Consider the following 27,256-nt stretch of genomic DNA (forward strand, 5'->3'; position numbering starts at 1 on the left):
GAGTAGTTGCCTGGAGGAGCTCCCGCTCTGAGCTGATGGTCAACTGCTCACTCCTAGGTTTTCTAGAAATGGATTTCCACTACTTTCTAACCAATTTTCCATAGAAAAAAAATGTTTTACATAATTTTTTTGTTCTTTTAAGTTCTGAAGGTAAACATAAATTGGAGCGTTGATCTGTTTTTGCAGGCACAGTTTTGTGTCCACATTCACCACACGTACTACAGTGTGGCCCATATTATAGATTCCAGTCTCGGCCATAGCGGATGATCTGTACGTTGTCTGCGTGACGATACATCCCTGGCCGTCACTTATTCACAGCCGAACAGGCGAATGCTATCTATTGCTCTTTGTCAGCCATTGCAGGCTGGGGAGAGGCTGTGTGACATCCATGTGTGACAGACATTGTATACCACTGCCAACCTTTTATAACATAGGGTGAGCGATTACACATTGTGCCCAATCCACAGCATAATGAGGAAACCGTTAGCCGAGTCATGACCGTGTGTGACTTCAGTGTAGATAGTGGGACATGTCGCAGAGAAAAGCTGAGCACATGGAGACTTTGTCTGGAGGTATGCGATATAGGATAAGCTCCTGGGCATGCTGCAACTTGTAGTCTACAACTCCTCTCCTGCTGAGCACAACCTCCATCATACGCAGGGAGAAGCAGCAGCCGCTCTTTTATCTGACAACATCCAGTGAGACATATGGATGGATGTCACAGTGAACCTCGCTTTTCTGTATATTTGCATTTATTAATATAAGCGCCAGCTGTCACTTTCTTTTCCTGGCTGGGATGTCATTAATATCATTATCGTGGCTCTAGCGTCCGTGTCTTAGAAGAAGCACCATTTCCGGATCATAAAGGAATATCCACATATCTGGCGATTTATTGCAGACATTTTTGCAACTGCCGCATACATTGTAGCCAAGTTTGCAGAAATCCATGCACCCTTCAGAACCCAGCTTCATTTACATGTATGGACAGGATTCTCCGTTTTCATGTAATCTTTCCTGCATGCTTGAGGCTATGTGCACACGTTGCGGATTCTCTGCGGATCCGCAGACTTTTGAGGTGCAGAAACGCTGCAGATCTGCAATTGATTTACAGTACATAGTAAATCAGTGAGAAAAAAAAATGCTGTGCACACGTTGCGGAAAATCCGCTGCGGAAACTCTGCGGTTTAAAAGAAGTAGCATGTCAATTCTTTTTTGTGAATCTGCAGCGTTTTTGTTCCCACTCCATTATAGAAAACTGCACTGATTCATTCACTCATGAATTTCTGTAGTTATTGTCTTGTGGTTTCTACTGATGACACACAGACCAAAAAATGCAACACAAAACCAAGGTAAAAATGTACTAATTGGCCACATGGCACTTCAGGGGTGATCCTGGAGGGGGCAGGGCGATGATTAATGAGTGGACCTGTCTTATGTTTGCTGTAGGGCAGCAATGACCTGTTCTCTGAGAGGAAGAGTCAGGAATAGAAGGGTTTTAGGGTTAGAGGCTCCTGGCAATTTGTGTAATTGACCCCCTGCTCACTGAATGTTACCTGGGGCCGACATGCAGCCTTAGTAATGCTCAGCAATTACCTGGACGTGACTTTATGAAAATGAATTCTCAGGTTATTCACAGCGGCCATGAGCGGGTACTAAACATTCATGAGGGTCTCACTAGTCTGCTACATTTCTGATGACGTTATAGTGATGGTGTCTAGAGTTGAGCGACTTTCATTTTTTTAAGATCGAGTCGGGTTTTGTGAAACCCGACTTTGTCCAGAGTCGAGTCGAGTGCAGTCGGCCGATTGTAGCTAAAAGTCGGGGATCGACCGAAACACGAAACCCAATGCAAGTCAATGGGGAAGCATAGTCGGCAGTGAGTGGAGGCCAGGAAAACACCTACAGTGCCCATTTTAATGCCAAAAACATCCATTCTTGTTTCTGAAGCTTGTCAATCTTAATTAACTTTATAATAATAGTTGGGCATAGGAAATTGGGGGTCATTTGGCAAAAGTTGTGGGGGGAGTAGGGCTGGCTCAAGTTTTTCGTGGGCCCAGGAAATGCGGACTACGTCACGGCGGTGTTGCAGGGAGAGGTAAGTATTTCAACGTTGCAAGTGCTGTGATCCTGAGCAAGCAGGGGGGCCCACTCGTTCGCATTGGCACTGGCACAGGGCCCCTCAAAGTACGGCGGTGTGTTTGCATGGCGGGGGCGCCTCCCACCAGCAGCGACACTTTTGCGTACTCTGAGGGGCCCTGTGCCAGTGACATCGCCAACGAGTATGCCCCCCCCACCTGATGAAGGAACCTGCACTTTCATCTGCACCTTCCTCTTTTCCCTGTGTAAGGTGGTATAACATGCGGGAAGGGGAACCTTACTTTCAGCAGGGTCAGATTCTGGCTGTGTAGAGTACAAGGGGAATGTAGTGGTCTAGGTCAATGTACCAGCAGACTCATCTAGCAGTGGCTGGGCAATGGGCAGGATGAGGAGGAAACAGATATAGGGCCAAAGAATAAAGTAGGCTAAATGCAGTTCAAAATTGGTAACAGGACTAAACAGGCGGCATTGCTTTGTTCAGTGGCCTTTACTAGGCCGGAACAGCCAATTTTTTTAAAAAAACAGCAGTTAATAAGAGACAGAAGGTAGAAGCTCAGCTTTATTCAGTTGAGGACAACACCAGGCAGGGGCAGACACCTTTACTAGGCCGGAACAGCCAATTTCATTTTTAAAAATCGTTATTTTGGAACAGAAGGTTGAAGCTCAGCTTTATTCAGTTGAGGACAACACCAGGCAGGGGCAGACACCTTTACTAGGCCGGAACAGCCAATTTTTTTAAAAAAACAGCAGTTAATAAGAGACAGAAGGTAGAAGCTCAGCTTTATTCAGTTGAGGACAACACCAGGCAGGGGCAGACACCTTTACTAGGCCGGAACAGCCAATTTCATTTTTAAAAATCGTTATTTTGGAACAGAAGGTTGAAGCTCAGCTTTATTCAGTTGAGGACAACACCAGGCAGGGGCAGACACCTTTACTAGGCCGGAACAGCCAATTTCATTTTTAAAAATCGTTATTTTGGAACAGAAGGTTGAAGCTCAGCTTTATTCAGTTGAGGACAACACCAGGCAGGGGCAGACACCTTTACTAGGCCGGAACAGCCAATTTTTTTAAAAAAACAGCAGTTAATAAGAGGCAGAAGGTAGAAGCTCAGCTTTATTCAGTTGAGGACAACACCAGGCAGGGGCAGACACCTTTACTAGGCCGGAACAGCCAATTTCATTTTTAAAAATCGTTATTTTGGAACAGAAGGTTGAAGCTCAGCTTTATTCAGTTGAGGACAACACCAGGCAGGGGCAGACACTTTTACTAGGCCGGAACAGCCAATTTCATTTTTAAAAATCGTTATTTTGGAACAGAAGGTTGAAGCTCAGCTTTATTCAGTTGAGGACAACACCAGGCAGGGGCAGACACCTTTACTAGGCCGGAACAGCCAATTTTTTTAAAAAAACAGCAGTTAATAAGAGGCAGAAGGTAGAAGCTCCGCTTTATTCAGTTGAGGACAACACCAGGCAGGGGCAGACACCTTTACTAGGCCGGAACAGGCAATTTCATTTTTAAAAATCGTTATTTTGGAACAGAAGGTTGAAGCTCAGCTTTATTCAGTTGAGGACAACACCAGGCAGGGGCAGACACCTTTACTAGGCCGGAACAGCCAATTTAAAAAAAAAAAAACAGCAGTTAATAAGAGCCAGAAGGTAGAAGCTCAGCTTTATTCAGTTGAGGACAACACCAGGCAGGGGCAGACACTTTTACTAGGCCGGAACAGCCAATTTCATTTTTAAAAATCGTTATTTTGGAACAGAAGGTTGAAGCTCAGCTTTATTCAGTTGAGGACAACACCAGGCAGGGGCAGACACCTTTACTAGGCCGGAACAGCCAATTTTTTTTAAAAAAACAGCAGTTAATAAGAGGCAGAAGGTAGAAGCTCAGCTTTATTCAGTTGAGGACAACACCAGGCAGGGGCAGACACCTTTACTAGGCCGGAACAGCCAATTTTTTTAAAAAAAACAGCAGTTAATAAGAGGCAGAAGGTAGAAGCTCAGCTTTATTCAGTTGAGGACAACACCAGGCAGGGGCAGACACCTTTACTAGGCCGGAACAGCCAATTTTTTTTCAAAAAAAGCAGTTAATAAGAGGCCGAAGGTAGAAGCTCAGCTTTATTCAGTTGCAGCTTCTTGGCAATAATATAAAGAAGACGCGACAGGACAACACTCGGTGGATGCCATATCTGTGTTTTCAATGGGAAAAAACCTTTCAGTTAACTACTTGTAGGAGAAAGTTTTTTTAGCTGGTGGCCAATTTTTTTCAAAAAAAGCAGTTAATAAGAGGCCGAAGGTAGAAGCTCAGCTTTATTCAGTTGCAGCTTCTTGGCAATAATATAAAGAAGACGCGACAGGACAACACTCGGTGGATGCCATATCTGTGTTTTCAATGGGAAAAAAACTTTCAGTTAACTACTTGTAGGAGAAAGTTTTTGTAGCTGGTGGCCAATTTTTGTACTGTACCAGTTTTTTGTTGTATGGGTTTTTGTTTTTAATGTAAAAATGTCTGCATTTGATATCTCTCCAGTATTTTCTTTTTTATAAGCAAAATACTGCAGTTTTACATCGGTTACATGGATACACGGGCAGGCAGCTTGGTGGTCAGTGGAGGAGTATTGCAAGGAGTGACCGCAGACAGGCTATCAAAGGCCTAAAATAACAAACAATAGGCTCATGGCACTTTTACATCGGTTACATGGATACACGGGCAGGCAGCTTGGTGGTCAGTGGAGGAGTATTTAAAGTAGGGACCGCAGACAGGCTATCAAAGGCCTAAAATAACAAACAATAGGCTCATGGCACTTTTACATCGGTTACATGGATACACGGGCAGGCAGCTTGGTGGTCAGTGGAGGAGTATTTAAAGTAGGGACCGCAGACAGGCTATCAAAGGCCTAAAATAACAAACAATAGGCTCATGGCACTTTTACATCGGTTACATGGATACACGGGCAGGCAGCTTGGTGGTCAGTGGAGGAGTATTTAAAGTAGGGACCGCAGACAGGCTATCAAAGGCCTAAAATAACAAACAATAGGCTCATGGCACTTTTACATCGGTTACATGGATACACGGGCAGGCAGCTTGGTGGTCAGTGGAGGAGTATTTAAAGTAGGGACCGCAGACAGGCTATCAAAGGCCTAAAATAACAAACAATAGGCTCATGGCACTTTTACATCGGTTACATGGATACACGGGCAGGCAGCTTGGTGGTCAGTGGAGGAGTATTTAAAGTAGGGACCGCAGACAGGCTATCAAAGGCCTAAAATAACAAACAATAGGCTCATGGCACTTTTACATCGGTTACATGGATACACGGGCAGGCAGCTTGGTGGTCAGTGGAGGAGTATTTAAAGTAGGGACCGCAGACAGGCTATCAAAGGCCTAAAATAACAAACAATAGGCTCATGGCACTTTTACATCGGTTACATGGATACACGGGCAGGCAGCTTGGTGGTCAGTGGAGGAGTATTGCAAGGAGTGACCGCAGACAGGCTATCAAAGGCCTAAAATAACAAACAATAGGCTCATGGCACTTTTACATCGGTTACATGGATACACGGGCAGGCAGCTTGGTGGTCAGTGGAGGAGTATTTAAAGTAGGGACCGCAGACAGGCTATCAAAGGCCTAAAATAACAAACAATAGGCTCATGGCACTTTTACATCGGTTACATGGATACACGGGCAGGCAGCTTGGTGGTCAGTGGAGGAGTATTTAAAGTAGGGACCGCAGACAGGCTATCAAAGGCCTAAAATAACAAACAATAGGCTCATGGCACTTTTACATCGGTTACATGGATACACGGGCAGGCAGCTTGGTGGTCAGTGGAGGAGTATTTAAAGTAGGGACCGCAGACAGGCTATCAAAGGCCTAAAATAACAAACAATAGGCTCATGGCACTTTTACATCGGTTACATGGATACACGGGCAGGCAGCTTGGTGGTCAGTGGAGGAGTGTTGCAAGGAGTGACCGCAGACAGGCTATCAAAGGCCTAAAATAACAAACAATAGGCTCATGGCAGTTTTACATTGGTTACATGGATACACGGGCAGGCAGCTTGGTGGACAGTGGAGGAGTATTGCAAGGAGTGTCTGTCCCAGTACTCCCAAAATATAAATAGATGTTAATGTCTCGCAAAACAACCAAAAAAAAAAAAGGTGGCATACTTAGGTACAGGGGTGGGCTCATCTGCTGAGTTTCTGACATAGCAATTTGGCAGTAACTGTTTAATGGTGCCAATATAGGACACAGACACAGACAACTTTAAGTTGCATCATAGATGTCTACAAATTTGTATTGTCAGTGCCAGACATTGAATGATGTCAGCGAATAGACAAAAGATTGGTGGAGCTGTGCGACATAATTTTGCACGTGGTAGAGCACAGTTTGAGCTGGGGGAGGGGTAACTCTCTTGATTCCGGCGGGACCGCCCCAGGGCCCCTCATGTTACAACGGTGTGTCTGACGTTGGGTGCGCACCACCACCACCAGAGACACTACATTGTACTATGAGGGACCCAGTGGCAGTGCCGTCGACCAAAAGCGGCCACACCCACCTCTTCAGACAAACAGCAGTCTCACGGGTGCTTGCGCCAAGTCGCGATACCACGGCCCCGTGTGGGGAGTTTGGCCATTTAGGGAGGTGTAAACATGTCGTATGCTGGACAATCAGCTGCAGAAAATTAGACATTAGAAAAGTAATTCACAGTAGTCCACAGGCAAGAGCTTTTCATAGGAAAGCTAGGTGTCGGCCGGGCAAGGTGGGGCAAAAGATTTCGAAATCCAGTTGTGGTTCATTTTAATGAATGTTAGATCGTCAACATTTTGGGTAGCCAGACGAGTCCTTTTTTCGGTTAATATTGAACCTGCAGCACTGAATACTCTTTCTGATAGGACACTTGCTGCCGGGCAAGCAAGCTCCTGCAATGCATATTCTGCCAATTCTGGCCAGGTGTCTAATTTTGATGCCCAGTAATCAAATGGGAATGACGGTTGAGGGAGAACATCGATAAGGGATGAAAAATAGTAACCATACTGGACAAATGTTGTCTCCTGTCACTTTCAATTGATGCAGCAGTACCTGTCCTGTCTGCGGTCATAGCAAAATCACTCCACAACCTGGTCAGAAAACCCCTCTGTCCAATGCCACTTCTGATGTGTGCACCCCTAACACTCCTAGTCTGCTGCCCCCTGGAGCTCGTGTGAGAACGATCACGTGCGCTGTGAATGCCTGAAGCAAACGGTCAACAAGAGTTGATTGTTTGGTTGCTAATATTAGTTCCAAGTTCTCATGTGGCATAATATTTTGCAATTTGCCTTTATAGCGTGGATCAAGGAGGCAGGCCAACCAGTAATCGTCATCGTTCATCATTTTCGTAATGCGTGTGTCCCTTTTTAGGATACGTAAGGCATAATCCGCCATGTGGGCCAAAGTTCCAGTTGTCAAATCTCCGGTTGTGATTGGTTGAGGGGCAGTTTCAGGCAAATCTACGTCACTTGTGTCCCTCAAAAAACCAGAACCCGGCCTTGCCACGCAACCAATTTCCAGTGCCCCCGGGAAAGCTTCCGCATTAAAAATATACTCATCCCCATCATCCTCCTCGTCCTCCACCTCCTCTTCGCCCGCCACCTCGTCCTGTACACTGCCCTGACCAGACAATGGCTGACTGTCATCAAGGCTTTCCTCTTCCTCTGGTGCAGACGCCTGCTCCTTTATGTGCGTCAAACTTTGCATCAGCAGACGCATTAGGGGGATGCTCATGCTTATTACGGCGTTGTCTGCACTAACCAGCCGTGTGCATTCCTCAAAACACTGAAGGACTTGACACATGTCTTGTATCTTGGACCACTGCACACCTGACAACTCCATGTCTGCCATCCTACTGCCTGCCCGTGTATGTGTATCCTCCCACAAGAACATAACAGCCCGCCTCTGTTGGCACAGTCTCTGAAGCATGTGCAGTGTTGAGTTCCACCTTGTTGCAACGTCTATGATTAGGCGATGCTGGGGAAGGTTCAAAGACCGCTGATAGGTCTGCATACGGCTGGCGTGTACAGGCGAACGTCGGATATGTGAGCAAAGTCCACGCACTTTGAGGAGCAGGTCGGAGAACCCAGGATAAGTTTTCAATAAGCACTGCACCACCAGGTTTAAGGTGTGAGCCAGGCAAGGAATGTGTTTCAGTTGGGAAAGGGAGATGGCAGCCATGAAATTCCTTCCGTTATCACTCACTACCTTGCCTGCCTCAAGATCTACTGTGCCCAGCCACGACTGCGTTTCTTGTTGCAAGAACTCGGACAGAACTTCCGCTGTGTGTCTGTTGTCGCCCAAACACTTCATAGCCAATACAGCCTGCTGACGCTTGCCAGTAGCTGGCCCATAGTGGGAAAACTGGTGTGCAACAGTGTCATCTGCCGATGGAGTGGTTGGCCGACTGCGGTCTGTGGAAGAGCTGTAGCTTCTGCAGGAGGACGAGGAGGAGGAGGAGGAGGGGGTGCGAACGCCTACAGCCAACTGTTTCCTAGACCGTGGGCTAGGCACAACTGTCCCGAAATTGATGTCCCCTGTGGACCCTGCATCCACCACATTCACCCAGTGTGCCGTGATGGACACATAACGTCCCTGGCCATGCCTACTGGTCCATGCATCTGTAGTCAGGTGCACCTTTGTACTCACAGATTGCCTGAGTGCATGGACGATGCGCTGTTTAACGTGCTGGTGCAGGGCTGGGATGGCTTTTCTTGAAAAAGTGTCGACTGGGTAGCTCGTATCGTGGTTCAGCGTACTCCATCAGGGCTTTGAAAGCTTCGCTTTCAACTAACCGGTAGGGCATCATCTCTAACGAGATTAGTCTAGCTATGTGGGCGTTAAAACCCTGTGTACGCGGATGCGAGGATAAGTACTTCCTTTTCCTAACCAGAGTCTCATGTAGTGTGAGCTGAACTGGAGAGATGGAGATCGTGGAACTTGCGGGTGTGCCGGTGGACCTGGCAGACTGAGAGACGGTTGGAGACGGTATTGTTTCCGCCGGTGCCCTAGATGCAATATTTCCTCCTACAAAACTGGTGATTCCCTGACCCTGACTGCTTTTGGCTGTCAAAGAAACCTGCACAGATACTGCCGGTGGTGCGGAAAATGGTGGCCTTACAGTGACGGAAGGGATGTTGCGTTGCTGACTAGCTTCATTGGCCGAGGGTGCTACAACCTTAAGGGACGTTTGGTAGTTAGTCCAGGCTTGAAAATGCATGGTGGTTAAGTGTCTATGCATGCAACTAGTATTGAGACTTTTCAGATTCTGACCTCTGCTTAAGCTAGTTGAACATTTTTGACAGATGATTTTGCGCTGATCAATTGGATGTGGTTTAAAAAAATGCCAGACTGCACTCTTCCTAGCATCGGATCCCTTTTCAGGGATTGCAGACTGAGCTTTAACCGGATGGCCACGCTGTCCTCCAACAGGTTTTGGCTTTGACACGCGTTTTGGGTCAGATACGGGCCCGGCAGATGGAACCTGTTGCGATGTTGATGCCTGCTGCGGCCCCTCCTCCACCTCCGCTTCTGAGCTACTGCCGCCTGCACCCTGTTCCCCCAATGGCTGCCAATCGGGGTCAACAACTGGGTCATCTATTACCTCCTCTTCGAGCTCGTGTGCAACTTCGTCTGTGTCACTGTGTCGGTCGGTGGTATAGCGTTCGTGGCGGGGCAACATAGTCTCATCAGGGTCTGATTGCGGATCAGTACCCTGAGAGGGCAATGTTGTGGTCTCAGTCAAAGGAGCAGCATAGTACTCTGGCTGTGGCTGTGCATCAGTGCACTCCATGTCAGAATCTACTTGTAATGGGCATGGCCTGTTAAGTGTTTCACTTTCTAAGCCAGGGACGGTATGTGTAAAGAGCTCCATGGAGTAACCCGTTGTGTCGCCTGCTGCATCCTTCTCTCTTGTTGTTGTTTTTGCTGAGGAGGACAAGGAAGCGACTTGTCCCTGACCGTGAACATCCACAAGCGACGCGCTGCTTTTACATTTACCAGTTTCAGAAGAGGAGGCAAAAGAGCTAGAGGCTGAGTCTGCAATGTAAGCCAAAACTTGCTGTTGCTGCTCCGGCTTTAAAATCGGTTTTCCTAATCCCAGAAAAGAAAGCTTTCGAGGCCTTGTGTAGCCAGACGACGAAACAGCCTCCACAGCTCCAGACTTAGGTGGAATATTTTTATCCCCACGACCACCTGATGCTCCACTACCACTACCATCATTACCAGCTGACAATCCACGGCCACGACCTCTTGCACCAGACTTCCTCATTGTTTGAAAAACTTAACCAAATTAACTTTATTTGTTGCTGTCAAACAACTTACACGGTGAGCTATAACTTCAGTATGATTTCAATATCCCTTAACAGGTTGGTGAGACCACAAGGAAAATCAGGCACAATGTTACACACTCTGTTTTCTGTGGCACAAAATCACACAGATGACACACACGCAGGACTGTCACTCATTTTTTTTTTTTTTTCCTCAGGGAGACTTTAGAAAACAAATAAGATAAAATGTTTTTTTCAGGGACAATTTAGAAACCAAATAATAAAATAAAATAAAAAAAAGGCTTTCTATGGCCCACTGAGTGAGGAGAGATGGCACACACAGGAGTGGCACACAAGCCCTGACTGAGGCCAATATTTTTCTCCCACTGATTGATGTAGTGTTTTTTTGTTAAGGTAGATTTTCGAACCCAAATCAAGGAAAAAAATAAATAGGCTTTCTATGGCCCACTGAGTGAGAGATGGCACACACAGGAGTGACACACAAGCCCTGACTGAGGCCAATATTTTTCTCCCACTGATTGATGTAGTGTTTTTTTGTTAAGGTAGATTTTCGAACCCAAATCAAGGAAAAAAATAAATAGGCTTTCTATGGCCCACTGAGTGAGAGATGGCACACACAGGAGTGGCACACAAGCCCTGACTGAGGCCAATATTTTTCTCCCACTGATTGATGTAGTGTTTATTTTTAAGGTAGATTTTAGAACCCAAATCAAGGAAAAAAATAAATAGGCTTTCTATGGCCCACAATGTGAGAGAGAGGTGGCACACCCAGGAGTCAAGACTGGCACACAAGCTGAAAGGGCAATATTAATCTCCCACTGTTTTTTATTTTTATTTTTTATTTTTTTCTCAGGGAGACTTTAGAAACCAAATAAGATAAAATGTTTTTTTCAGGGACAATTTAGAAACCAAATAATAAAATTAAAAAAAAAAAAAGGCTTTCTATGGCCCACTGAGTGAGAGATGGCACACACAGGAGTGGCACACAAGCCCTGACTGAGGCCAATATTTTTCTCCCACTGATTGATGTAGTGTTTTTTTGTTAAGGTAGATTTTCGAACCCAAATCAAGGAAAAAAATAAATAGGCTTTCTATGGCCCACTGAGTGAGAGATGGCACACACAGGAGTGGCACACAAGCCCTGACTGAGGCCAATATTTTTCTCCCACTGATTGATGTAGTGTTTTTTTGTTAAGGTAGATTTTCGAACCCAAATCAAGGAAAAAAATAAATAGGCTTTCTATGGCCCACTGAGTGAGAGATGGCACACACAGGAGTGGCACACAAGCCCTGACTGAGGCCAATATTTTTCTCCCACTGATTGATGTAGTGTTTATTTTTAAGGTAGATTTTAGAACCCAAATCAAGGAAAAAAATAAATAGGCTTTCTGTGGACCACAATGTGAGAGAGAGAGGTGGCACACCCAGGAGTCAAGACTGGCACACAAGCTGAAAGGGCAATATTAATCTCCCACTGTTTTTTTTTTTATTTTTTATTTTTTTCTCAGGGAGACTTTAGAAACCAAATAAGATAAAATGTTTTTTTCAGGGACAATTTAGAAACCAAATAATAAAAAAAAAAAAAAAAAAAAAAAAGGCTTTCTATGGCCCACTGAGTGAGAGATGGCACACACAGGAGTGGCACACAAGCCCTGACTGAGGCCAATATTTTTCTCCCACTGATTGATGTAGTGTTTATTTTTAAGGTAGATTTTAGAACCCAAATCAAGGAAAAAAATAAATAGGCTTTCTATGGCCCACAATTTGAGAGAGAGAGGTGGCACACCCAGGAGTCAAGACTGGCACACAAGCTGAAAGGGCAATATTAATCTCCCACTGTTTTTTTTTATTTATTTTTTTTCCAGGGAGACTTTAGAAACCAAATAATAAAATAAAAAATAAAAAAAGGCTTTCTATGGCCCACTGAGTGAGAGATGGCACACACAGGAGTGGCACACAAGCCCTGACTGAGGCCAATATTTTTCTCCCACTGATTGATGTAGTGTTTTTTTGTTAAGGTAGATTTTAAAACCCAAATCAAGGAAAAAAATAAATAGGCTTTCTATGGCCCACTCAGTGAGAGATGGCACACACAGGGATGGCACTCTAGCAGAAATGCCAATCTTAATCTCCCACAAAAAAAAAAAAAAAAAAACAGGGACTGTCCTACAATTACTATCTCCCTGCAGTAATCTCAGCCAGGTATGGCAGGCAGCAATAGGAGTGGACTGATGCACAAATTAAATAAAAAGTGTGGACAAACAAAAAAGATAGCTGTGCAGAAAGGAAGGAACAAGAGGATATGTGCTTTGAAAAAAGCAGTTGGTTTCCACAGTGGCGTACACACAGCAATACAGCTATCACGGAGCCTTCTAGGGCAGCCCAATGAGCTACAGCGCTGAGAGAAAAAAAAAAAAAAAATTAGCTTCCACTGTCCCTGCACACCGAAGGTGGTGTTGGACAGTGGAAATCGCTACAGCACAAGCGGTTTGGTGGTTAGTGGACCCTGCCTAACGCTCTCCCTGCTTCTGACGAAGCGGCAGCAACCTCTCCCTAAGCTCAGATCAGCAGCAGTAAGATGGCGGTCGGCGGGAACGCCCCTTTATAGCCCCTGTGACGCCGCAGACAGCAAGCCAATCACTGCAATGCCCTTCTCTAAGATGGTGGGGACCAGGACCTATGTCATCACGCTGCCCACACTCTGCGTTCACCTTCATTGGCTGAGAAATGGCGCTTTTCGCGTCATTGAAACGCGACTTTGGCGCGAAAGTCGCGTACCGCATGGCCGACAAGCACAGGGGTCGGATCGGGTTTCATGAGACGCCGACTTAGCCAAAAGTCGGCGACTTTTGAAAATGAACGACCCGTTTCGCTCAACCCTAATGGTGTCCACAAGGAGAAGTTTGGGGTTTGCTACTAATGTACCGTAACCTTCTATAATCGTTTGTGTCTTATGGTGCAGAACTTGGAGCTGTCAGCAGTTTTTCTCACGCCGCCGACGCCATTTTTCCTATTTTGTACTTTGATCAAGACCCTATAATGCACCTCCTATGCATAAGTACAAGCGCCTGATCTCATCTCATTGCTATGGAGACCTCTCTTACCAATAGATAGATAGGAGGCTTAAAGGTGTTGTCCGACAGTAAGATTTACGGTATATTTCTTTGCATAGATTGACTACAAAGAATAGACATTATTTAGTCATTTTTAAAAAATGTATTCATATAAAATAGGGGGATGACTATAAGAAGGGTGTTGACAAAGTATGGCCAGAATGTGGCACCACAACTACACACAGGTAAAGTATTAGACAAGCATAATAAAGTATGTCATAATAATAGCTCAGGATTTCAGAGTGTGGTTAAATTATCCTTAGAAATATAAGTAGTGGATAGTACCTATTTGTCCAGAGGAAGACACCAACACAGCGATATCCAGAGATATGTATAGCAATGTGAGGGATATTACAATTAACAAAGCAGTCCTATGGAGGACATGATTTACCTGGAGGTTGCGGTGCCACCACCCCAACGTGCGTTTCAGCTAAACGGCCTCCCCCAGATTATTATTATAATCCATGCCTTAAAGAAAGAATAAAAACTTTTTTTTTTCAGACAACCCCTTTAAAGGTATATTCCCAATGGCGGACCCTCTGCAGAGTTTCTGTAGTGTAAAAACCACACTAAAAGTTTGCTGCTGAGTTTTACTCCATTACCAGATGACACTACCATTGCACACAGACACAGTGGATTTTCCCACTGTCAAATACGCAGTGGAAAGTGCTACATATAAACCCCCATGATCCCTGATGACTGCGCTAAGGATGAACTGTTAGCTACAGCCTGTAGTTACACCTGAAGAGAAGGTTGTGAAACGGAGCGCTGATCAGCGCACATACCGTATATTTTCTGTTTGTGCTCTGGCTGCATGTGATTGCACTGCACAATAGGGGCAAACTTTTGCTGAATGTTTTACATTATTGCTGCTTTTATAAGGCTCATTGTCCTGATCAGAGGAAGGCTTCATGTACGGGCTGTAATACCTGGATCCATCTCCCAGCTATCTCTGGAGGGGCACAGGGCACACTGTTGGTCATCTGTGTTCCCGGTTTGCAGATTTGAGGTCTCAGACCTTTTGACAGTAACTGATATGTTTTCGTGGAGAGACCACCGTGTGGAGAGATGGGGTTAGAAGGTCTGGGCCTCGGCTTGCCCCGCTCTATTTACCCAACAGCACAAGTCTCCGGCTTATTTATCACGACCCAGAACTCGGGATGCTTTCTAGAGACATGTTCCCAGCTGTGAACTCTCCACTCCTCATTATGGGCCTGAGACCCGGCAATGCATCACTGGTAACCAGATCTGAAGCCTCACTGGTTACATGTGGTGATGGCCTGAGGACTGCGCTGAGCTTTTACAACATCACTGTGCAGGTTTCCGATATATTGGGCTGTTTTTTTTTTTTGCAATAATTTGGACTATCGGCTCACACTCGAGGTTGTCACTGTTCGTGGTACTTGTCGTTAGCAGCACACGACTCCACATGAGTTCCTATGAATTATATCTGTACAGGAACGAGACGGCTCATTCCTACAGGCGTCTGGGAACCTTTTGCCTGTCTCCATGGAAACGCCGCCTCATTACATCTACAATAGCCCCGACAATGATTGCAACTTCTTTGTGCTGCTGTGCGGATTCGGGGTTTCTCTTCAAGTACAAAGTTATGAATGCACAAATGCGCCTTCTGAGAAATAGGACGCCATTACAGTTCCCAAGGAGGGTTGTCACCTAGGACAGGAGCAAAATCCAGCCAAGGTAAAACCCTCCACTCCATTCAGGAGATTGGAAAAGCAGGGTGACATCCACTGTAACATTACAGGTCCCATGGAGGTTGTCGTGCAGAGATTTAGGATGCTTGGGTGTAACGAGGCAGATTTGATATCCACAAGAGCCGTCACGCAAATCTTTGAGAAATAGAATTTGGAATAATTTGAAAAAGAAGAATGACTCCATTCTTAAGATCAGGGTCCATTTTATCATTGGTGGATTTTTTTGTCTTGTGGTATTTGTTGATGATTTTTTGCACCAAGTTCATCAACATGGTGCATATGATTCATTAATTTTGCACAAAGTAACAAACGTTTTTTTTTTTCTCCATAACTGTTTTTGTGACTTTTTATTTTTGCTAAATATCCTATATATAATATTTCTGACCTGCATAGACTCACTTTATGCATTGGCTCGGTCATACTGGGCTTTCATCATTTAGGCTGCATGATGCAACAGCCCCCATGTAAAACGATTGCAAATTATTTATTTTTAATGAATACAATAGAAAAGAAAAGTTGGACGGAATCTTTTCTCCTCCTAACCATGGTTTCCATACCTCCTGAAACATCGATCCCCTGGACGACCAATGATCTCACAAGTAGACTAATGTGGTGATCCAGGCTTCAAATTAGAGTGCCAAGATATGTAGAAAATGGTGCTGGACCGTTCTGTGATATTTAATTATTAATTACATTTCTGCACACAACTGGAATCTTGTTCAGCTCCATGTGGCCAGATATATCCTCCAGGGAAGGTTCTGTGTGGGTAAGATTGTGCTCAGCTACTGGCGGGATATCCAAGAGCATTCTCCAGAAGTAAGCTGAGATCACGGCTGACGAGAAGTGCAATTCCTGAAGCCGGACATTCTGGAGACCAGTGCCAACTGGAGATGGAATAAGGAAGCTGGAACATCTCCCTGACCACCTTTTACAACATGGATCATTTAGTTGAGTTTCTAAATTGGCTCCGTAAGCGCAAACACTGAGCCACCAGGTTATGCAAGCAAACATAGGAAAGCAAATAGAAGTTACAAAAATAATGACAGATATTGAAGGCCACACAGGGAAATTAAATCAAAGTCTTGGCGCTCATGTATCTGGCTATCCACTGTGAAAAAAAGATGTAAGTAAACCAGGATACATGGCATCTAAGGAAGGGATCATATGAAACCTACTGGCGCAAAGGAAAAATGCAGCAGTCTTTCTGTGGCGATATTCGCACAACATTTTTTACTTGCAGATTTCAGTGCTGATTCATCAACCCAAATGTACGCACGATCTGTGTGTAAATCAGGCAGTGAATTCATGGAAAACATAAGGATCAAATGAAAATTGGGTAAATCCTAGTTCAGACTCCTGGCAGTGCAAACTGCACATTTATGTCTCCTCTGCAACAGAAATCCAGCATCAGCCGAACTTACTGCACAAAGTGAACAGTCTGGTATCAGCTTTTATCTTCAAAACTTAAAAAAAAAAGAAAAAGAATAGCGACCTCTGAAAAGTGAGAGCTAGAATCTGGTTGCAATGGGCAATGTTTCCGCTTTTCCTTTGCAGCAGTTTTGATAACTTGTCTGTGCTTAGTCAGCAGTCACAGGATATTCAGCCATCGTCATCGGTCCTGGCTCTACATGTTCAGGTGTTTTCACAGGCGTCAGTCATTGTGTCACAGATCTGTGTTGTAAGTGTTGCCTACATTCACACTTCCTGTTTTCTGCCCGCTCTCACGTCATGTCCCTTCCTTTATAAACCTGTGGTTAATACATGCTGATGACTAAATGTCACAAAAACTAATTTGGCTGGAAAATGCAAAAGGGCAAAGCGTATCTACCCTCATGTAGCAATTCCACTGGTGGTTAGCACTTTAGTCTCATGTCATTCACAAGCGAAAGGAGACAGCAGCGACCAACCACTTGGCACATCCCTCCACAAAGCCACTGAAAAGATTTTAATAATCAAGGTGGAAGAATGACAAAATGATGGTGGCTGTAGTCATTGGAAGTCATCAGGATATTGTAACCTCTGAAGAGCAAGCGGCAATCCAACTCCGAACAGATCTCTCATCTGGGCAGCAGAACACAGCCGGAAATCATAGGTAAGCAAGAAGCAGGGGACGTGGACTAACATTTGACTGCAGGATCAGACTACACATGGGCTGTTTGTAGTCTGTAACCATGGAGACACACAGCTCTGCTTTGTAGCTGTATATATAAAACAACAGCGAGAAAGAAAAATTAGTTGCAAAAATACACATTAATTTATGGAAGCAACTGTTGCAGGTTGTAATAGTGCGACATTGTGTTTAACGGAGGATGTGCGGTTATTTGTGTCATTCTCTTAGAAACGTAGGAAAGGCTAGGGAGGATTGATCACGCTGGGCGTGGAATGGTTAACATCGAATTCTTATGGTGCTGTATATTCGTTACCACACTTCTGTCACCTACAGGGATGGAGTCAAACAAATAGCCATGACGCTGTCATGAAATGAGTATAAATAGCACAGGGATCTCCGAGCTTCAGCTTGTCAGTGTGTGGGTCGCCCGCTAGGTGACGATGACAGGTGTCTCTCGGCTGCAGAGAAAGCGCTCACATCTGAGGAAGTGGCAAGCTCAAAGTGTAGAAAGTCAGATATTACTCAGATCAGTGATGCCTTAGAATAGGGAACAAGTCTAATAGTACGAGACATTTCCCAATATGTGGTGTACTTGGCAATGGCTAGAAAGTCTTAAGAAGAAGATGGAGACTCTGAATTGAATGTTAGTAAATACAATGAGCTGATACAATACGCTGTGTTCCAAATTATTATGCAAATTGGATTTAAGTGTCATAAAGATTTAATGGTTTTGGTTTTCAACTAAACTCGTGGATGGTATTGTGTCTCAGGGCTCAATGGATCACTGAAGTCAATCTTAAACACGTGATAATTAGTTTTCCAGGTGATTCTAATTAAAGGAAAACTACTTAAAAATGATGTTCCACATTATTAAGCAGGTCACAGGTTTCAAGCAATATGGGAAATAAAAAGGATCTCTCTGCTGTTGAAAAGCGTTAAATAGTGCAATGCCTTGGACAAGGTATGAAAACATTAGATATTTCATGAAAACTTAAGAGTGATCATCATACTGTGAAGAGATTTGTGACTGAAACAGAGCAGAGTTCATACAGATAAAGGCATAATGAGGAAGGTTTCTGCCAGACAAATGCATGGGTTAAGAGAGCAGCTGCCAAAATACCATTACAAAGCAGCAAACAGATGTTTGAAGCAGCTGGTGCCTCTGGATTCCCTCAAACCTCAAGGTGTAAGATCCTTCAAAGACTTGCTGTGGTGCATAAATCTACTATTCGGCCACCCCTAAACAGTGTTCACAAGCAGAAACGGTTGTAGTGGGCCCAGACATACATGAACACTAATTTGCAAACAGTCTTGTTTACTGATGAGTGTCGAGCAACCCTGGATGGTCCAGATGGATGGAGTAGTGGATGGTTGGTGGATGGCCCCCGTGTCCCAACAAGGCTGCAACGTCAGCAAGGAGGTGGAGGAGTCATGGTTTGGGCCAGAATCATGGGGAAACAGCTGGTAGGGCCCTTTAAGGTTCCTGAAGGTGTGAAAATGACCTCTGCAAAGTATAGAGTTTCTGACTGACAACTTTCCTCCATGGTATAAAAAGCAGAAATGTGCCATCAGGAGCAAAATCATCTTCATTCATGACAATGCACCATCTCATGCTGCGAAGAATACCTCCGAGTCATTGGCTGCTATGGGCATAAAAAGAGATAAACTCATGGTGTGGCCACCATCTTCCCCTGACCTCAACCCTATAGAGAACCTTTGGAGTATCATCAAGCAAAAGATCTATGAGGGTGGGAGGCCGTTCACATCAAAACAGCAGCTCTGGGAGGCTATTCTGACTTCATGCAAAGAAATACAAACAGAAACTCTCCATAAACTCACAAGTTCAATGGATGCAAGAATTGTGAAGGTGATATCAATGAAGGGCTCCTATGTTAACATGTAACTTGGCCTGTTAGGATGTTTTGGAGTTAAATAGCTTTTTTGTTCAGTGAATGTGACCTCCTAATGCTGCAAATTCCACAAATGAGCATTATCAGTTCTTTAACCCCTTAATCCCGTATGACGTACTATCCCGTCAAGGTGACCTGGGACTTAATTCCCGGTGACGGGATAGTACGTCATACGCGATCGGCCGCGCTCACGGGGGGAGCGCGGCCGATCGCGGCCGGGTGTCAGCTGCCTATCGCAGCTGACATCCGGCACTATGTGCCAGGAGCGGTCACGGACCGCCCCCGGCACATTAACCCCCGGCACACCGCGATCAAACATGATCGCAGTGTACCGGCGGTATAGGGAAGCATCGCGCAGGGAGGGGGCTCCCTGCGGGCTTCCCTGAGACCCCCGGAGCAACGCGATGTGATTCCTCCCTGCAGGTCCCGGATCCAAGATGGCCGCGGCATCCGGGTCCTGCAGGGAAGGAGGTGGCTTACCGAGTGTCTGCTCAGAGCAGACGCTGGTAAGCCTGCACCGATGTAAGTGAGATTGGTGATCTGACAGAGTGCTGTGCACACTATCAGATCATCGATCTGTGATGTCCCCCCCTGGGACAAAGTAAAAAAGTAAAAAAAAAAAATTTCCACATGTGTAAAAAAAAAAAAAAAAATCCTAAATAAATAATAAAAAAATATATATATATTATTCCCATAAATACATTTCTTTATCTAAATAAAAAAAACAAAACAATAAAAGTACACATATTTAGTATCGCCGCGTCCGTAACGACCCAACCTATAAAACTGCCCCACTAGTTAACCCCTTCAGTAAACACCGTAAGAAAAAAAATAAACGAGGCAAAAAACAACGCTTTATTACCATACCGCCGAACAAAAAGTGGAATAACACGCGATCAAAAAGACTGATATAAATAACCATGGTACCGCTGAAAACGTCATCTTGTCCTGCAAAAAACAAGCCGCCATACAGCATCATCAGCAAAAAAATAAAAAAGTTATAGTCCTGAGAATAAAGCGATACCAAAATAATTATTTTTTCTATAAAATAGTTTTTATCGTATAAAAGCGCCAAAACATAAAAAAATGATATAAATGAGGTATCACTGTAATCGTACTGACCCGAAGAATAAAACTGCTTTATCAATTTTACCAAACGTGGAATGGTATAAACGCCTCTCCCAAAAGAAATTCATGAATAGCAAGTTTTTGGTCATTCTGCCTCACAAAAATCGGAATAAAAAGTGATCAAAAACGTGTCCGAAAATGTTACCAATAAAAACGTCAGCTCGTCCCGCAAAAAACAAGACCTCACATGACTCTGTGGAGCAAAATGTGGAAAAATTATAGGTCTCAAAATGTGGAGACGCAAAAACTTTTTTGATATAAAAAGCATCGCTGGTTTCACACTTGCGTTTTTGTCTGCAGCGTTTTTTGCACAAAAAAACGCATGCGTTTTTTCCCTATATTTAACATTGAAAACGCATGCGTTTTTTGTACGCGTTTGGTCACGTTTTCAAACGCATGCGTTTTTTTTCTGCATGCGTTCATTTTCAGAAATACAACCTGCAGTATTTTCTTGCGTTTTTAAGCACATGCGTTTGCGTTAAAAACGCATGCGTTTTTATCGGAAAAAACAGAAAACACACTGAAAAGCCACCCACCACCATCAAGGTGATAAAGGGATCCAAACCCTAACCCTAACTCTACCCCTAACCTCACCCCTAACCGTTTAATGAACATTTTCTGACAGTCATAGTGCCACGTATTTCAGTGCCACGTATTTCAGTGCCACGTATTTCAGTGCCACGTATTTCAGTGCCACGTGTTTCAGTGCCACGTATTTAAGTGCCATGTATCACGTATTTCAGTGCCACGTATCACGTATTTCAGTGCCACATATTTCAGTGCCACGTATTTCAGTGCCACGTGTTTCAGTGCCACGTGTTTCAGTGCCACGTGTTTCAGTGCCACGTATTTAAGTGCAACGTATCACGTATTTCAGTGCCACGTATTTCAGTGCCACGTATTTCAGTGCCACGTATTTCAGTGCCACGTATTTCAGTGCCACGTATTTCAGTCACGTTTAGGGGTAGGGTTAGGGTTAGGGCTGGAGGTAAAGTTAGGGTTAGGGTTGGGGCTAAAGTTAGGGTTGGGGCTAAAGTTAGGGTTTGGATTACATTTACGGTTTGGATTAGGGTTGGGATTAGAATTATGGGTGTGTCAGGGCTAGGGGTGTGGTTAGGGTTACCGTTGGGATTAGGGTTAGGGGTGTGTTTGGGTTAGGGTTTCAGGTAGAATTGGGGAGTTTCCACTGTCCAGGCACATCAGGAGCTCTCCAAACGCGACATGGCGTCCAATCTCAATTCCAGCCAATTCTGCGTTGAAAAAGTAAAACAGTGCTCCTTCCCTTCCGAGCTCTCCCGTGCGCCCAAAAAGGGGTTTACCCCAACATATGGGTTATCAGCGTACTCGGGACAAATTGAACAACAACTTCTGGGGTCCAAGTTCTCTTGTTATCCTTGGGAAAATAAAAATTTGGGGGGCTAAAAATCATTTTTGTGGGAAAAAAAAGATGTTTTATTTTCACGGCTCTGCGTTATAAACTGTAGTGAAACACTTGGGGGTTCAAAGTTCTCACAACACATCTAGATAAGTTCCTTGGGAGGTCTAGTTTCCAATATGGGGTCACTTGTGGGGGGTTTGTACTGTTTGGGTACATCAGGGGCTCTGCAAATGCAATGTGACGCCTGCAGACCAATCCATTTAAGGCTGCATTCCAAATGGCGCTCCTTCCCTTCCGAGCTCTGTCATGCGCCCAAACAGTGGTTCCCCCCCACATATGGAGTATCAGTGAACTCAGGACAAATTGGAAAACAAATTTTGGGGTCCAATTTATTCTGTTACCCTTGTAAAAATACAAAGCTGGGGGCTAAAAAATCATTTTTGAGAAAAAAAAATATATATATTTTCACGGCTCTGCGTTATAATCTGTAGTGAAACACTTGGGGGTTCAAAGCTCTCAAAACACATCTAGATAAGTTCCTTAGGGGGTCTACTTTCCAAAATGGTGTCACTTGTGGGGGGTTTCAATGTTTAGGCACATCAGGGGCTCTCCAAACGCAACATGGCGTCCCATCTCAATTCCAGTCAATTTTGCATTGAAAAGTCAAATGGCGCTCCTTCCCTTCCAAGCTCTGCCATGCACCCAAACAATGGTTTACACCCACATATGGGGTATCAGCGTACTCAGGACAAATTGCACAACATTTTTTGGGGTCCAATTTCTTCTCTTACCCTTGGGAAAATAAAAAATTGGGGGCGAAAAGATAATTTTTGTGAAAAAATATGATTTTTTATTTTTACGGCTCTGCATTATAAACTTCTGTGAAGCACTTGGTGGGTCAAAGTGCTCAACACACATCTAGATAAGTTCCTTAGGGGGTCTACTTTCCAAAATGGTGTCACTTGTAGGGGGTTTCAGTGTTTAGGCACATCAGGGGCTCTCCAACGCAACATGGCGTCCCATCTCAATTCCAGTCAATTTTGCATTGAAAAGTCAAATGGCGCTCCTTCCCTTCCAAGCTCTGCCATGCGCCCAAACAATGGTTTACACCCACATATGGGGTATCAGCGTACTCAGGACAAATTGTACAACAACTTTTGGGGTCCATTTTCTCCTGTTACCCTTGGTAAAATAAAACAAATTGGAGCTGAAATAAATTTTGTGTGAAAAAAAGTTAAATGTTCATTTTTATTTAAACATTCCAAAAATTCATGTGAAACACCTGAAGGGTTAATAAACTTCTTGAATGTGGTTTTGAGCACCTTGAGGGGTGCAGTTTTTAGAATGGTGTCACACTTGGGTATTTTCTATCATGTAGACCCCTCAAAATGACTTCAAATGAGATGTGGTCCCTAAAAAAAAATGGTGTTGTAAAAATGAGAAATTTCTGGTCAAATTTTAACCCTTATAACTCCCTAACAAAAAAAAATTTGGTTCCAAAATTGTGCTGATGTAAAGTAGACATGTGGGAAATGTTACTTATTAAGTATTTTGCGTGACATATGTCTGTGATTTAAGGGCATAAAAATTCAAAGTTGGAAAATTGCGAAATTTTCAAAATTTTCACCAAATTTCCGTTTTTTTTCACAAATAAACGCAAGTTATATAGAATAAATTTTACCACTAACATGAAGTACAATATGTCACGAGAAAACAATGTCAGAATCGCCAAGATCCGTCAAAGCGTTCCAGAGTTATAGCCTCATAAAGGGACAGTGGTCAGAATTGTAAAAATTGGCCCGGTCATTAACGTGCAAACCACCCTCGGGGCTTAAGGGGTTAAAACATATCACATGTTTAGAAATTCTACTGTGCCTAATAATTTGGAACAGTGCATTTTGAGTTTTTATTCATTTTGGAGATTATTATCATTGGGAGGTTTCTTCAATAAAATTTGATGTATACTTTAATGGGTGTTGTCTTTTATTAGACTGACTGTCATTTGCACCGACCATTTAGGAAAATCTGAGAAAAATGTCATTTGCATAATAATTTGGAACATAGTGTATAGGCGGCTACCGGAGCCACGAGTCAGGGCACCTTGGTGGTACACAGTGCTGTGAGCATGCCCACCTGCAGCAGTCTGGCGTTATTATCACACTGGTAACTAATATGGTTTTCTTTCTGCCATGTCTGTAGGGTAGGATGAATGGCATTTATGTCGGAATATGACTGATTTGCCATTGACCAGTGCAATCAATGGCTCTTACCAGATTGTATTCTGGTCATACGATGAGGCCGCTCCTGACAGATGCGGTAAAGGGTAAATTCCTGAAATCCATGTGGCTGCAACGTTCATTATTAATGAGTGCGGTGTAAATTGTTCCATCAAACCAGATTAGTCATTTGTGTAACGACTTGTGGTGAGAACATCATGTATAATTAATGCCGGCTTGTTTTTACCATGCGCTGCAAACAGGGATGGGAATAGATGGGAAATCTAGTGATGGGTGAGACGCCCTGTGACTTACACATCAGCTGATCAAAAGCAGTCCCTGTACAATATTACTGTATGTGGTGCAAAAAGCCAAGAACCGGCCCATAATGTAGCTCCGCGTAAAAGGCTTCTCTGTATAGTTGGAATTTGTGTTTCATTTTCAAGATGAATTTGAACTTTCTCCTTTTATATCCAGAGGCTGTAAAGAGCTAATACTTCCCACAGCTGGGGCTACAGATATTTCCAGTCTAGACAATCCTCTGTGAGATAAATAGATCACCCTATCTCTTGACTGTTGCAATGTATCAGTGAAGGCAAAACGCATCAGTCTGCAATCCACAGAGGATTGTCAAGTCTGTATTTTATTCCACATTGTTGCATTTTTTAACTTCTCGTTTTTTAAGTATTTATCAACCGTCTGTTTATATACAAAGTTAGCATGACTTCTATAACATGGATTCCAAATTACAGCCTGTATTATACTCCAGAGCTGCATGCACAGTTCTGTTATTGGGAAACAGGCAAATAGCATGTAGGGATATACACAACTTATTAGCTTAATGCTTATAGTGCACATAGGCAATTCCTGCACAGTAGCTGGTATACAGACAATTCCCAGAATGCAAATTACCAGCACAACTTCTGATCAGTACAGGATCAGTAATGTAATGTGTGGACACAGTGACTGCACCAGCAGAATAGTGAGTGCAGCTCTGGAGTATAATACAGGATATAACTCGGGATCAGTAATGTAATGTGTGGACACAGTGACTGCACCAGCAGAATAGTGAGTGCAGCCCTGGAGTATAATACAGGATGGAACTCCGGATCAGTACAGGATCAGTAATGTAATGTATGTACACAGTGACTGCACCAGCAGAATAGTGAGTGCAGCTCTGGAGTATAATACAGGATGGAACTCAGGATCAGTACAGGATCAGTAATGTATGTACACAGTGACTGCACCAGCAGAATAGTGAGTGCAGCTCTGGAGTATAATACAGGATGGAACTCAGGATCAGTACAGGATCAGTAATGTAATGTATGTACACAGTGACAGCACCAGCAGAATAGTGAGTGCAGCAAAAATGAATCTTTGATTTCAGAGGTCAAAAATATAACATTAACTTCCTTCCTAATGACTTTCGCTGTCTCCAGTGCTCGGACCTCTGTGTATATGTAGGATGAATGTTACACAATACATGGATATCCTATTTCCTCCGCTTTATATTTATACTCCAGTGCGATGACAGGGCCCCGTGTGTTACAAGAATTATCGTCCTGTCATGTTGTCAAGCATTGTGGTGGCTGTGCACATTGTGTCATGAGAAGAACATTAACCTGGTATATTATAGCTTTCTAATGCGACAGTGATTGTAAAGTGACTGTGGACCATTCTAGCCTTCTTGGAGAACCATGTTCCATATAGAGACAAGTCAAGACTGTTCCCATTGCCTATGTCTATGGCATTACATAGTCTGCGTCCTCCTCTGCAGAACATCTGCCTCATACATCTCTCTATATACTGTCATAATAATGTGTTTTTGGAGACATCCTTCAGAAATGCACTCGTAGCTTTATAATTTCAGGTTTAGAATTGACGATTGCTTTTATATAGAGATGATGAATGCACAAAAACATATTGGCTGCATGCTACATACCAGGCTGGTGAGCCCCAGGTTGGGCCCTAAACAATAAATGACACGACATCATCCAGGCATTGAAATAAAGCATATGCCTTTACATATGACACACATGGGATGTGTTACATGAAGAGAGACCGTGCATGGGTTGACGTCATTTCTCAGTTATCCATGGATTTAATAACTGATCACACCGGGATCAGGACTGGGCTGAGCGCCAGGATGTATTTCCTCACCTTATACAAAGGCTACAATTCCAGTCTGCTGGGACTTTGTATACTGTATTCAGAGTTGAAGAACATTTAAGGCTATATGCCCATGATCCGAAGTAGCAGCGCTTTTGACACAGCATATGTTCTCTGCTTCCAAAAACACTGTCTTCTATTGAACTCAGGTAGATCCGCATGTGATCCCTGAACCGTGCGGATTCACCATATTCTATTGATGTAATTTCTGTTGCAGAGACTAGCATCTTCTCAAGAGAAATTGACATGCTGCAGTCTTGAAAGATGCGCCACATGTCAGTCTCCAGGGGTGAGCTGCAGGTGTCTGCACAAACATCGTGGACATGGGATTTCTAGAAATCCCATCCACTATGCTGAAAGATCTGGCCGCTGCGGGTTTCACACTGCATAAATACACAGCATCAATTCCTAATCGTCGGCATGTATCCTAATGTGCTCATCCCCTCCACATCAATAGAAACAGCTTTATCTATGTAGTAGTTGGGGTAGAGTAATGGCTGCTTGTACAATCAGCGCCTTCCATAGGTTGGGTCTAGCTTTGTGCTTCTGTCCCATTTAAGTGGATGGGACTGAGCTGCAATAACCTGGCTGACCTGTGGACAAGAGTGGCTCTTTTATTGGAAAAAAACAGCCATGATCAGGAGCATTTTGTCATCCTGGATCCCTTTTTAGGTTGCTTTGGACGTCTTTGCATCCAGGTCAACCATAAATCATGGGGGCTCCTAGATTTTTCTCTCAAAATTTGAGGATGTGTTTTGCTTTGTCTCCAGCCATTGATCTTGATGTTTTTGTTTTTTTTTACTTCACAGATTTTTCCACCCAGGTTAATTCCACCGCCCTGAACTCTCCGAGTCTCCGTGGGTCTATGAGCACGCCTCTGCTGCATCCATCGCTCAGCAGTTCCGGGATCAGCTCATCGTTGGGCTCCCCAACCCAGCTCCACTCACCTCTCGGCTCTCCCATCAATGGAATGGGTCCACCGTTCTCAGTTATCAGCCCGCCCCTGGGGCCCTCAATGTCGCTGCAGTCTGCACCAGGCATGGGCTATGGCACCAACAGTCCTCAGGTGAGTTTGTTGTGGTTGTAACTCTAGGTTGTAAAT

General features: G+C 44.1%; 1 protein-coding gene across 7 annotated transcripts in view; it reads left to right on the forward strand.

Annotated features, from left to right (window-relative positions):
* RXRA (retinoid X receptor alpha) overlaps window positions 1-27,256 on the forward strand; it is a 293,199-nt gene that overhangs the window by 186,927 nt on the left and 79,016 nt on the right. For all 7 annotated transcript variants that reach the window (XM_077284768.1, XM_077284767.1, XM_077284770.1 and 4 more), the window contains one exon: window positions 26,964-27,220. In XM_077284768.1, coding sequence (XP_077140883.1) covers window positions 26,964-27,220 — 257 coding nt within the window. The remainder of the gene's footprint in view (window positions 1-26,963; window positions 27,221-27,256) is intronic.

The sequence above is a fragment of the Ranitomeya variabilis genome, chromosome 2, assembly GCF_051348905.1.
Source record: "Ranitomeya variabilis isolate aRanVar5 chromosome 2, aRanVar5.hap1, whole genome shotgun sequence".
Taxonomy (NCBI): Eukaryota; Metazoa; Chordata; class Amphibia; order Anura; family Dendrobatidae; genus Ranitomeya; species Ranitomeya variabilis.